General features: G+C 37.6%; 1 protein-coding gene and 1 pseudogene across 7 annotated transcripts in view; both read right to left on the reverse strand.

The window, feature by feature from the left end:
- The window catches only part of TNIK (TRAF2 and NCK interacting kinase), a 342,270-nt gene that overhangs the window by 27,312 nt on the left and 301,344 nt on the right, over window positions 1–13,614 (reverse strand). For all 7 annotated transcript variants that reach the window (XM_090273875.1, XM_090273868.1, XM_090273843.1 and 4 more), the window contains 2 exons: window positions 12,547–12,731; window positions 2,663–2,792 (listed from right to left, as the gene is read on the reverse strand). In XM_090273875.1, coding sequence (XP_090130001.1) covers window positions 2,663–2,792; window positions 12,547–12,731 — 315 coding nt within the window. The remainder of the gene's footprint in view (window positions 1–2,662; window positions 2,793–12,546; window positions 12,732–13,614) is intronic.
- On the reverse strand, window positions 6,329–6,607 carry LOC150020873 (small nuclear ribonucleoprotein E pseudogene; annotated as a pseudogene).

A 13,614-nucleotide genomic window follows, 5' to 3' on the forward strand; every position in this document is an offset into this window, starting at 1 on the left:
GTGATGAGTTGAGCCAGTACTCCTTCATACTCATCTTAGAGGCTAAACTAATAGCAACTTATAAATTAAGTTCTATTATAATAAGTTTTTATTTTATTTTCTTATTTATTGTCAGGTACATACTTTAATTTGCATTAATTTTTAATATATGAGGTCTCTGGAAAAAGCCCAACCATTGTTAATATAATGAGAATGGTTTGTGCAACATGGATATAACCTGGAAGCCAAGGAGAGTGTGAACAAGGACAACTTCACTGTACTAGTTAGTGGGGGCAATAGATGCCATTGAGTGAGCATGTGTACTATGTGGCCATTACACTCAAAATGACTGAGCGAGTAAAGCAAGGAATCTGCATCAAATTTTGCATTAAGCTTGAACATTCCTCCACAGAAACTAGTCAGCTGATTCAGAAGGCCACAGCTATGGGCAACTGGTGATTGGCAGCTTTATTACAACAATATGCCTGCTCATGAATCATGTCTCACACAGAGATTTTGATGAAACATCAAATCACCCAGGTGACTCAACCCCCTTAGAGCCCAGATTTGGCGTCCTGTGACTTCTGGCTAAGATCACCTTTGAAAGGGAAGAGATTTCAGACCATTGATGAGATTCAGGAAAATATGAAGAACATGGTGATTGGGAGAACTGTGTGAGGTCCCAAGGTACCTACTTTGAAGGGGACTGAGGCATCATTGTCCTGTGTACAATGTTTCTTTTATCTTGTATCTTCTTCAATAAATGTCTCTATTTTTCATATTATTGGCTGCATACTTTCTGGACAGACCTCATATGCACTTTTATAATGGATTTCCATTCAAGTTTTGCTATTTTAAAAGTCCACATTTGAGAAAGGTAGAATTTAAAAACTGAGAGGATAAAGAGTCCCAGCCAAGTAGCTCAGTTGGTTAGAGCACCATCCTGATATGCTAAGGTTGTAGGTTTGATCCATGGTCAGGGCACATACAAGAATCAAGCAACGAATACATAAGTAAGTGGAACAACAAATCGATGTCTCTCTGTCTCTGTCTCTCTCTCCCTCCCTCTTTTCCTTTCTGTCTCTAAAATCAATAAATAAAAACTTTTTTTAAATTGAGAGAGTAAAAAGATTTGGGAGCCCCCAATGGATCAAATTCATATATAATACTGGTGAATCCTATTTTTCAAAGTGATTGATTGTGGTCACAGAATATTGGAGTGCTTTAAATAAATGTGGCAATTTGGATGTGGCTGCCAACTGAACTGAAAATGTGGCTAAAATATCTACTAATTCAAGGTATTGACTTTGTTGTAAAGGTTCAAGCAAATTTTAAACCACATTAGAAATCAGGATCCTTTTGTTTGGAGTCAGGGAGTAACTCACTCCAGAACATTCTCCCTCATGTTTTCCCAGGTGGCAAGCCACAGTGATAGAAACCCTCCACACATGCGCTGAAATGATCCATTCACCACACTGGAAGATTTATATACCAGCACTGTCCAATGTCAACTTCAGCAGCCAGGTTCATTTTTCTTATCAGGCTTACGTGAGAAGACTCTTTAAAGTCTACTTCAAAGATTTGACAAGGGTATAAAATGAAATTCTAACAAGTTGCTTTGTGAACTACACTTCCAGTTTTAGCCCTACTGCCAATTATTCCTTCAATGGCTTTATTCATCTCAAAACTACAGTTCCTTTCTGTCTTATAAAAGCAAGATGACCCTGACATTTTGGAGAGCAAAGCCTGCTATTAGAGTTTCCCAATCCATCCAGGCTGAGGAAGGAGAATGACAGATGAGAAATGTTTATGTTTCAGAGAAAGGAGTGGGGAGTAATAACACATAAAAGCAGCGCTTGACTAATGGAGAGCATGAACTAAAATAGTTAGTGTGTACTGAATGCTTACATGTCTTAACTCATTCAGTCCTCCCAATCATGTCATAAGTTATATACTATTATTTATGAAAATTTATAAAACAGATATAGGGAGAGGTCAAGTAACTTTTACCCAATGTCATCAGCCATTATTTCCTTCTAAGTAAAGACCTGCTGTCAAACTTGCATGGTGATGATGATGTGAAAAAGAAGAAATCAGGAATTATAATTTGTCAAGGCCCTTCTGGTTAGCACAGATACAATGGAGAGATTCTGCATGGTGACAGGACAGGAGACAGGGAATATGTGGTCCCCTCTCCTAAATGAAACGATGCTAACAGAGTGAAAAAAATAACTCCAAGTGCTAAGGTGCTTTCTTCTTTGTTCTTTCACCAATATAGTTTAATAGTCTTTTATATGTTGATTTAACTAGATATGATGTTCTTAGAACTACTCAGACTTTCTACATAAAATCCAGAAGGGTAAAACTATGAGGGGAAGAGGCATAACAAGGCCAGTATGCTATTCAGAGATAAACATCTGGGTTTGCCAGTTGTATATCTTCAGGCTCAAATTCTGTATTCCAATTTGTATAGCTCCTAATGCAATTAAGTCACAATACAAAAACTTAGAAGGATACAGGAAAGAAGCCAGTGGACAATTAAAATCACTCAACCACTTAGAAGCACAAGCCCCCTACCCCCTCATCTTTAAAAATACATGCCATAAGCATTCTCTGTGAAAGCTCTAATATAAAAACCAATTAAGAAATCCACTTCCCCTACATAGTTTTTATACCAACTCACCTCTCGTATCATCAAAGTTCCTTCTCTTGAAATACTGCTACTGAATGTGTCCGCGTGAGAGGTCTCCAGCCCATGCGTGCCGACCATTCCCACGCTGTACTGCTCCGTGCCCCCGGGAGCGCCTGTTGGTCTGAGATGGAAAACAATGTCCATGATCAGGCATGTTTAGGGAAAGCTGTTTCCTGTCCACGTCCATTTCTTTTTTTTTTTTTATGGTAAGATACACTTAACATAAAATTTACCATTTTAACCAGTTTAAGTATCTAGTCCACTGGCCTTCAGTACATTCCGAATTCATTGTTAATGTCACACTGATGCCTGAACCGGTGTCCCACTTTGGCAGCGTCCCCTTCTCAACCTGATTCCTACCCAGCAGCCAGAGTGAGGGACCATGTTCTGCATGATCTCCCAGTCCTCTCAGCCCTTTCTGTGACCAGCAGGCACCCTACCCTGGCCTGTGTTTCTGCAATTGCACTCCCCTCTGCCTGGAAAGCGTTCTCCGACCCTGGCTCTTGGCGGTTGGCTCTCATGCATCTGATTTCATCTTAAATGATACTTAGCCTGAGAAGCCTTTTCTCACTGCCTATCTATGTCTTTTCTCACCAGACCCTCTTCTTTCTCTACCCTTTTCTATAATACTTATCACAATTGGTGATTTTATGTCTTTTTGACTCTCTTTTAACTTCCTCCTTGTCTCTCATTCTGGCATATACTCATGAGAAGAGTCCTTGTTCCTTTGCTCATCATGGTATATACCCAGCACAGAGTGGGCATAGAATAGAAGTGCAAAAATCAATTGTTTGAAAAATGGGTTTTACACTAGTTTGAAAGAGGAAATATCAATGAAGGGCATCTGTCAATGAGGCTGTTTAACTCAAATGGTATTCAGTACTTTTTTATAGCTCTGTAATCACCCCACACTGTGGCATATTTATTTCCAGTATATTTCTTGCTCTGGTGTTTAAGATAATGGAGAAGGTAACAGGGTCTCAACACTGGCCCTGAGAGTGGAGGCTGATGTTTTCTGTGTGTCCTGTGGCACAGACCACAGCACCAAGGGATGGCACCAGGAAGGTGACGTGGCTTCTCCAGAGTGTAGGTTTCCGTTTTCAATGCTGTACTGATCGGTATCCTCCTTCCTCAGCTGCCTCTTTTAATGTGAGTTTTTTTAAAAAAAATAGGAAAGGTATCAACATTTGTTTCTCTCATTAGGTGTATTAACTGTATCTTTTACCATTTTGTTCTTTTAATTGTTTCTTAAACATTCTAGAAACATCTCTGTTGCTTGGATCCTATCAAAGCCCAAGCACTTCATGAAAGTCAATTCAAGAAGCAAGTAACAGTCCAGACTTATATCTCTGGAACAAAGATGATGTCTGTCAAGGATTTTTATCCAAAAAAGAGAGGTGAAAAGATGAGTCCAGACCAAAATAAAATGTATAGCAAGACATTTACTTCAAAATCACTAAATTGGAGCAGTGAATTGAATGATTTAAATATGGGTTAGAACTGATACATTTGGAAAGAAGTTCCAAAGAAGCATTTTCAGTATTTCATCCCCAGAAAGGAGCTATTAATAGCATTACAGAGGCAGGGGAGAAGAAATTGCTGCAATGAATTCCTGACATATTGCCAGATTGGTAAATCAGACTAGTTCTTAAAACTAAGATTTCTTCACTCATGGATTCAAAATTTGTGTTGTATTTTTTTAGCTGCCTTACATTCTTATTTGGGACAAGATGGTACGAAACAAAGAAATTAATAAATGAAGGGTTTATCAAGAGCCAAGCCTTCTAGGGAGTCACTTTTCCCCATCACTCCGGCATTCTTTGCCACTGCCAGAGACTAGATGGTCAGTAGCCACCTCTGTATAATCAAATTCTCTTTGACTATTAAAGAATCCTGGGAGAGTTCAAAGATCAAAGGTATTTTGGCTCCACTTATTTTTTTTTATCCTGATAATGTTGTGACTCTATCCAAATATTTAAATCAGAAATATATCAATATGGATGAATTTTCATAAAAAGTATTTTCTAAAGCTAATTCCATGAAGATAATTCCTTGATTAATTTTCAACACATCAAAGTAAAGCTCTTCCCCAATTTTTGCATTTCACAGTTATTTTACTAAAATTATCACCATTGGTTCTAATTATTTTCTACATAAATTTTATAATAAAAATTTCTTATACCAATTCATTTTTTTGTCCATATCATCCATCAAAGGCTTCTGTGGTCACTACTTCCACCAAGTCCAATTTTTCTGGATCAGTTTTAAAGGTGTACATTTTATTAAGAAGATGTATCAATCTGTAATCAATAGCAAGTTTTACAGTGTATAAGGTGAGCCACTGCCAGTTTCACCTCTTGCTGAATATTTTTACTGAGATTATTTTTTCCTGGGTCAATTTTTATATCAATTTTATGAGCCAGAACTACTTCATCTATAATAACTTTTTATGGTGAGCAGTTTGGGCTGTTTAGAGATTTTTTTTTTAAATGTTATTTCTACTAGTAATACTCCTTGTAAATTGAATAAAAGATAATCTGTATTTCTTCCTTAGTCAATTTTCTTCTAAAATGGTGAGCAAATTCTCTTCGATAGTTTAAGGTTGTTCCTATTGTGTGTGTAGGTCTGGTATGTTGCATTGTGAATATTTTGTACATATTTGCTTATTCTGTGCATCTCATATTAATTGCCCACACCATTAATTTCTCTGTTATTATGTAGTATGATAAAAAGCAGTTGTTTTTGGTTTTGGAAAAGTCCCATAAATTTCTGCATGTTTCAAGTCACTGTTCTCCATGCTTCTTTTTAAAAGGCAAAATCAAGGCCATAGTTCATGTTTCAGGGATTGAAGAACATTTTTAAATCATAGAAGAGGACTTCTTGTTGTATCATCACTGATCATTCCCCTCTGTCCTTATTCTCCTGGCTTTTGAGAGACAAACTTTCCCTGGATGTTCTTTGACCCCTCTGTCCCTGTATGTTTCTTTTATGGCTTAGAGCTCAGCACTCTGACATGTCAATCTTTACCAACTCCTTGTAAGTTCGTTCATTCATTTACTCACTCATTCACATACTTATTAAAAATTTATTATGTGATACTCATTGTGTTAGATGCAGAAAAAATATTTAAAAGTAAGACAGAATTCTCAACTTCTATAAGATTATAGTCTCATGAAGGTTAAGAGACTAAACAAGGTACAGCAAGTGATGGGCAGAAGACAAAATAACTACTTATCAATATGGTATTTCTAATTTAGTGACAAAGCTAAATAGAGAGCAGAGGAACAATGTTAATTGGAAATTATTTCTTCTACTCCTCCTCCTTTCTGTGTTTTCACAATCCCTCCCTCTGTACTGGCTCTTTCTTCTGACCAACAAACATTGTAAGGTTTCTCCTCTCTCTCATTTCATTAAAATGTTTTCCTTGACCTTAAAATGCATTTACTATTCACACTTAAATTTCTCTCTCTTTTCTTTTAAGAAAGAAACAAGGTAAAATTTTAAATAAAAACAATCCCATAGCATTTATTTTCATCTGATAATAAGGATAATCAAAGCAATATGAATAAATATTTAGGAATTAGATTTCCAACAAAGAACACCTAAAAAACACAAACTGTATTGCTTTTCAACAATTTCTTACTTCATTAGTCATTTCTAGTTGGGGACACTTTGGAGCAGAGCAATATTATGTCCTTTTAGTATGATCTGACTTAGTTGTTTTCTTGACTTTGTTTTAGAACAAATCTCTTCTGCATCATCTAATATGAGGTTCATGTATTCATCAAAATCAACGATACAGCCCTCTATCCGCATATTCACTTGCTCATAAAGCCACTCCTGAATCTGAGATCTATTTTGCAAGTATCTGAAGATGAGGTTGATGGGTTGCACAATCACCTTCTGCATTTTTTGGCCCTGGCCATGGTACGCCATGGTGGAAGCTGACAAAGATCACATAAGCTGTGCACTACCTCCATAAGCTACTTTTAGAATAAAGAATCAGAAGTGGAAGTCTAAATTTCTCTCTTAAAGTTCTTGCAAACTATGATTCAGTCCTCAAACAGTTGCTTCAAGCACCTCAAGGAAACTCCTTAAGTCATTTCTTAGCTCGCAAATTCAATGATTACTCTTAAGATTCTTATGGTGTTTGGCCTCTTGCCTGTGTCTGTGATTACTAATTACCCACTCCATTCTTCTCTCTCCTCTAGCTCTTGAAGGCAACTTTTCTCTGGTTTTCTTTTTATTCTTCATTCCCTGTTTATTTCCCTTATAAGCTCTTCTTAAATGCTACTGGTACCCAGGATTTTGCTTCACTCTACATAACTTTTGGGAATGCTCCTACCTATAACCATTTATAACCATGACCTGTGTGTGGAATAATCCTAAGTTAATATATCTAATATTGTTACTTAGAAACTCATTTACTTAACTTCTTCTTGGGTATTTCCACTTAGGTGTCCAGAGGTTTCTCCACCTCCACATAGATGTATAGTAGGCTATACCATCTAGGTTTATGTAAACTCACTGTATGAAGTTTACACAATGAAATCACCTAATGATGCATTTCCCGATCATTAAGCTGTGCATGACTATATATATAAATATTTATAGATATGTGTATGTACATGGGTGAATACACACACATATATTTCCTTGCTCTGTCAGTTGAGAGGGCGTAAAAGAAATGAGCACAGCTAATGCCTGAATCTTGGTTTCTAATACCATTATTTAATTTTAAAAAATCAGGACTCCTTGGAGAAATAGTTGAAATCAGGATTGGAAGAGAAAATATAGATGAGCCTGGAAAATCTTATAGTGTCCAAAACTAAGAAAGTACTTGATGGGAGATGCCAATCAACGGCACACAAGAGATTCCAATGGTCAAAACTGGAACCATTTGAATCACAAAATAAAGAAGATTTGAATCATAATCAAAAGTATAAAATAAATATTCATGAGTCTATACTGATATAATGATTGAATAAATTAATAAATGGAGGGGAAGAGACCAATCTCCTGTGCAGAAGAATTCCAAATATATTATGGTAGTTATTCTGCCCTAGAAGAGGGAGAACATAACTACTTCATACATGCAGCTGTGCTCAGTGGCTTCCTTTCAAAGAGTACAGTATGGAAAGGAGGGGAGAAGTCACTTTATGGTGGAGAAACCTGAAAATCACTACCTCTTCCAGATGATCAAGGTCAACACCAACAGTCTTACTTAAGTCGTGTTGACAGTATATACCCTTGACATGATGTGATAAAAATGACATGTCATCTCTGTTACCTTCCTCTCCCGAATCACAGCCTTAGTCTGATCATGAGAATGACATCAGATGAATTCCAATAGAGGAGCATTCTCTAAAGTATCTAAATCAGTACTCCTAAAAACTGCCAAGTTCATCACTAACAAGGGAAGTCTGAGAAACTGTCACAGCCAAGAGCAGTCTAAGGAGACATGGCAACTAAATAACTAAGGAAAATGTGGTATCCTGGAAGGAATTCTGGAACAGAAAAAGGTAATTAGGTAAAAGAGTAAAGAAATATGGATAAACTATTGACTTTATCAATATTGGTTCATTAATTCTAACATATTTACCAAAGTAATACCACAGTAATATGCAGGGGGTTGGGGGAAGGTACATGGGAACTCTGTGTGCTATCTGTTTAATTGTTCTGTAAATCTAAAACTTCTAAAAATATATATTAACAATAAAAGAATTTTAAAAAGACAATTACTAAAAATACTAAGGCTAAAACAACTATAACATTTTGTAGTTAAATAATCCTTTGTTGCAAAATTATTTTTCTGATATAGAAGTCTGGGTAGGAAACACTGATTGTCCAAATTCCTATAAAGATTGTAAAAACAAAACACCCCCACTGATTAGAAGTAAGCTATAGGAAATTTACTGTAATTAGGCCACAGGTTTGGAACAATAATTTCCTCTAATTGGATTTGTCAAAGTGTTCCTGCAAGTACTGATTTAATTCAATTCAATACACATTTACTGAACACCTGCAATATGAAAAGCCCTTGGATTGGCACTGGGTAGTAAATATAAAAGCTGAAGAAAACACAGATTCTGAAACTAAAGAGGTTAGCATCCAGAGGAGCATTAAAACATAATGCAAATATTCTAATAAGGCAGGATGTACGTGAGAATGTGGGACAAAGAGAGAGGTCATTTCAAGAACAGAAACAAACAGAGAGAGTGTGCAAGGTATTTGTAAGGACTGATGAGGATAGTTCAGCTGGAGCATATGCTGGGACAATTATGGGCCCCCGGATGGAAAGGGGTGCAGGGCAGCAGGGATACAGCACGGCCTGAGCCCCACTATCACACACCAACAGGACCAGAACCTGAACAATGGACAGGAGGGCAGAGGGGACTGCAGGCCTGGGGAGCAATACCACCACCCAGGGGTCAGGACCATGGCTTGTTAGTGAGAAGAGAAAGGAGGAGACACAAAGGTATGTGGCTTTGTTGTCCACAACGCATTTTGTGAGGCTGTACAAAACTCTGTGACTATGGTAACAATAGATATCTCCACTGATGCAGACTGCGCCTCACATGTACTGTTCTGATACCAACGGATGCCTCTTTGATTTGCTTGTTATGATATGCACATCAACATGCATGCCTTTCCTTCTGTGCTTCTATTCTATAAAGCTTTTAATGTTTCCTGATTATAAAATTAGCACATGCTCATCATAAAATTGTTAGATACATGTAAAATAAAAAGCCCTCAGAGTTGTATCATCCAGAGGTGATCACTATTATAATTTTGCTCTATTTGCTCCCCTCCCCACAACTCATTTTTCTATGCATGAGTCCCTGGGTAATAGTACAATCGATTAATTAGGGAATATAATCTTAGTTATGTGTACTCTTATAGGTTATACCTTATGCTAGAAAACGAAACCAATATTGGGCATAGAAAAAGGTGTTGCTTTGCACATTGGGATCTGCAGCTGCTTGTCTCAATGGCTGGACTCCATTTCTGAGAAGCCATTTTGTAGGCAATTCATGGTAGTGACTTATTTTGCACTATATTTTTATTTTTTGCTCTAAAAAATATAGCACAAAATGTAAAGGTTTACCTTAACAATAGAAAATGAAAGTGATAAGAATGTATATAAGAAGTACTCTAACTGTAAAATATCCTGTTCCTAAAGAAACAATTGTTTTATAATGATTTTTTTAATATGTGAACTTTCTTAGGCACACAACTATCATGCTGTAGCAAAACAGACTATATATATTTTATATTCACAAAAATGCATATTTTTACCAAATTGCAATATACACACATTTGTATCCTACTTTTTCTCTGAGTATGTCTGCTTTACAATGAAATATTTTAAATGTTCTTTAATTGATGATCATTTCAATCTGTCTAAAATATACCAATTCTTCAAGAGCCATATTAGGCTTTGCCTCTATTCTAGGCATTAAGGATAGTCCATTTGTTATTTCTCAGGAATAGTAATAGATCCCCTGAATTGCTTTACCAGGCTCTAGTCTGTTCTTTCCAAATCATCTTGCTGAAATGGTTTCTCTCAAGCATAACACTTATTGCATCACCCCTCAGCTCGGGTGTCCTTTAATGGTTCCCCAGTGGCTACATGATCAAGTGCACACTTCTTGCTCTGGTCTCACTACTCTAGACACTGCCCCCGCCCCATATACCCCGCATTCCCACCAAACTCAACCTTCTCGGCCTTCACTTCAATCCCCCCATATCTTCATGTTCTGTTCCATCTTGATGACAGTTATATGTGTACATGTCTTTCATCCAGACTAGGCTCTAAACCCCTTGAAGCCTGGGTTTGCGATTTCAGTTTAGCAAAATTAAATGTAAACCAAAGTCACTGCAATCCAACTCTATTCCAGATGCCATGAGAGGTGTTAAGAACAGAGAGATGAGTAAGGCACAGTCCTTACCCTCAGGCATCTAACAGCACAGGGAGGGAGACAGCGTGTAATAAACATCCCAATTCAAGGCACTACGTGAAACTACAGGAATACGCTCAAGATACAGGAGCAGCACAGAGGGTACAGGCTCCACTTGCATAGGCTGGGCTGTGCGTAGGTGACTTCTCAGGAGAGTCCCAGAGAGCAGAGCGGAAGTGCAGCATGGTCTATTCAGGCAATTTTAGAAAGGTGGGCGTTTCTGTAGTAGGGGAAGAGATGGCTTTGCCTTTAGAGGTAGGAGAGACACCGATAACAGGCTTGCAAAATTTGGCTTAACAAATTCAACACCCCTTCCAAGGCTGTCTTTGGTTATTTTATCAAATATTTATTTTACTCTGAAAATTTCCATGTGAAATTTTGTCTCTTTCCAACTAGAACATAAACTTTTGGAAGGCAGAATTCAGGGATGCACTTCTTGAAAGTCTCAATGCCCTCAGTGTGGTCTAATACATAGCACAAGTTTTACCAACTTTTCAAATTCATTATCTACCCTCACCCTGGTAGCTGTATACTCAGTGCTTAAACTGAATTCAAAACATCTGTTAGAAGAATTAACCAATGCTAAGTCAAGACAAAAACTGAGAGGGCCAGTATATTTTATAGAAATGTTCTGTATTAGTGATTTTGCTTCTTACAACAATTCTCTTTTTTTGCTGTTAAAAAAGCAATTTAATGAAATTTGTTTCACAATGTCATATTTTAGCATATTTATGATTGTTAATAACTGAGTAATCAACAGTAAAATAACAAGAATGGATTTTCAGCTCTGGAAATTGGATTTCCCTCTCAGAATTGCTTGTATGGAATGATCGTTAATCAATGGATGACATTCCCTGCGGACTGGCCAACCCTGTGTCTCCAGTCCCTGCTGGAGAGGAAAGTAATCTATGGCCTGAAAAGGGATCTCTTCTATAGGAAGTGAATGGGTGTGATGACTAACACTAGTAGCTGAGCCAAAGAAATGGAAGTGAATGAGAAGTGAAGTCAGGAAACTTAGCATCACTCTATCAAAGTTACAGCAAACCAGAGCAACAGCTTCTATGTTTCTTCGGGGGAGAAAATGAGAAATTTACATGAGTAAGATTGTATAAACATGTTTGTTTGAATTGGGGAAGCAAATAGGAAAGAGAAAGGATTCTTTCATAGGATCTAGTCCAGTGAGAAAAAGAAAAAGTAAGCCTCCCCTTCACTTAGAAAAGTAAAGGGTATAAATATGAGGGGAATCATAGATAGGTATAAATATAGATATAAATATCCAAAAAGAAGCCTGAAAAGAGACTGACAGAACATATGTGGCCAAGTCACAGGGCACACACACAAAAAAAGGATCACAAAAAAGAGACAATAAAGAAGATGAAATAGAGAATTATGAAGGATAGATTTAAGTCAGACACTCAGAAATCTCCTGCCAGGTTATCTGATTCCTGATTCTTTTTGGGGGATGCTGCCCCACACTGCAACATGCATTCTTCCTTTTTTAGTGGTGATAGTAGTGATGGAATATGTCTCAGGTTAATTTTAACCCCGAAATGTCATTGCCCATCATTTCGCTCCTTCAGTTCTAGGGGACAGGCAAGTGTCAAACAGTCTGCTTGTCAATATCGTTTGCCCTGGAAATGACAAGAACCAAGAAAGGATCACCAAAGAGACAACCCAGCAACAGCGCTTAGATAAAGCACATGCAATCCTAGATATGTGTGTATTCTCAGCAACCGCGTCTATAGAGAGAGGCAGTCATAGAACTCTATGTGCTCTAATAAAAATTCAAATCCCAAAAGTTAATTGATCCTGCCAGAGACTCATAAACAATCTTATCCTTAATTGGTATTTCTTTTCCTTTTGTTTTGGAGATCTAGACCCTCCTGGCCTACATTTAAAAAGCTGTCCTCTTACATCAGTCTGGGTATGTCGCTGACAGCCACCGTCCCATCATGAGTCTCACTCTCTCCATCTTCCTCCTCTTCATCACTACTTTCTGACTCCTCACTGGAAGAGGAATAATCAGTCACTTTCTTCAGTGGGCGGTTTGTTTCTTCAATCCGGAGTTCTCGTAATTCTTTGGCTAATGCCGTCAGGTCCTACAAGAGAAAAGTTTGTTCAGCATATGTAAATTGTAGATATGACCAAAGCAACGTCTTTCAGCAAGTCAGTGCTCCAGCATAAGCAACAAGAAAAAAGCTCTATAGAGAATTGTTACAAACATAGTTACTGCACGGAACTAAGGAAACGATGTTTGTAGCGTGTAGAAACTAGAAAAGATGAAATAAATTTAAACTTTGTTCAAAACCAATTGCTAGACTGAGACTGTTCAGTTCTGAATACACATGTGCATATATGTGTATGTGCATTGTGTGTGTACACATATATACAAACATTGCGTTGTTTTATTTTGGGAAGGTGAAGATGGTCACCCTCAGGTTAATGGGAAAATGCATGAGATTAGAAATTGTTCCCCACTATTGTGGGACCCCTGCCCAAGCCACAGTTATGGCCTTTTCCCTCTTATGGTTGCTACTGTACCAAAATCTAGCATCAGTCACAGAACAGAGCCATTCCCAAGATTCCGACTACAACAATGACTCATCCATCTGGTGTGTTGTCATTCCTTGGAGAGCAGGGGCATCACATCAAATAATGGCCCAACCAACCCCAAAGCCCAGCGCCACTGAAATTTATAGCCATAGAGCTGAATTAATCAAGAGAAACAAACAAACAAAAAGTTCTCTTCCAGAATTATGGGTGTTTCATTCACTTTTGGTTTAAATTTCAGTCACCTGGCAAAAAAACCCTGGTGAGGACTACTGAAATGAATGGGCAAACACCAAAAGGAAGGGATAATTTTTCAGTTTTCCATGAGTATGATGAAACCTCTAGCCTGATGGATGTGATGATGTGGTATTTAATCACCAGGCATACTGCAGGCAGTGTGCTGAATATCTGACTACCTTTGATTTGACATGC

Source organism: Furipterus horrens, unplaced genomic scaffold (genome assembly GCF_987537825.1).
Source record: "Furipterus horrens unplaced genomic scaffold, mFurHor1.1.pri manual_scaffold_1, whole genome shotgun sequence".
Taxonomy (NCBI): domain Eukaryota; kingdom Metazoa; phylum Chordata; class Mammalia; order Chiroptera; family Furipteridae; genus Furipterus; species Furipterus horrens.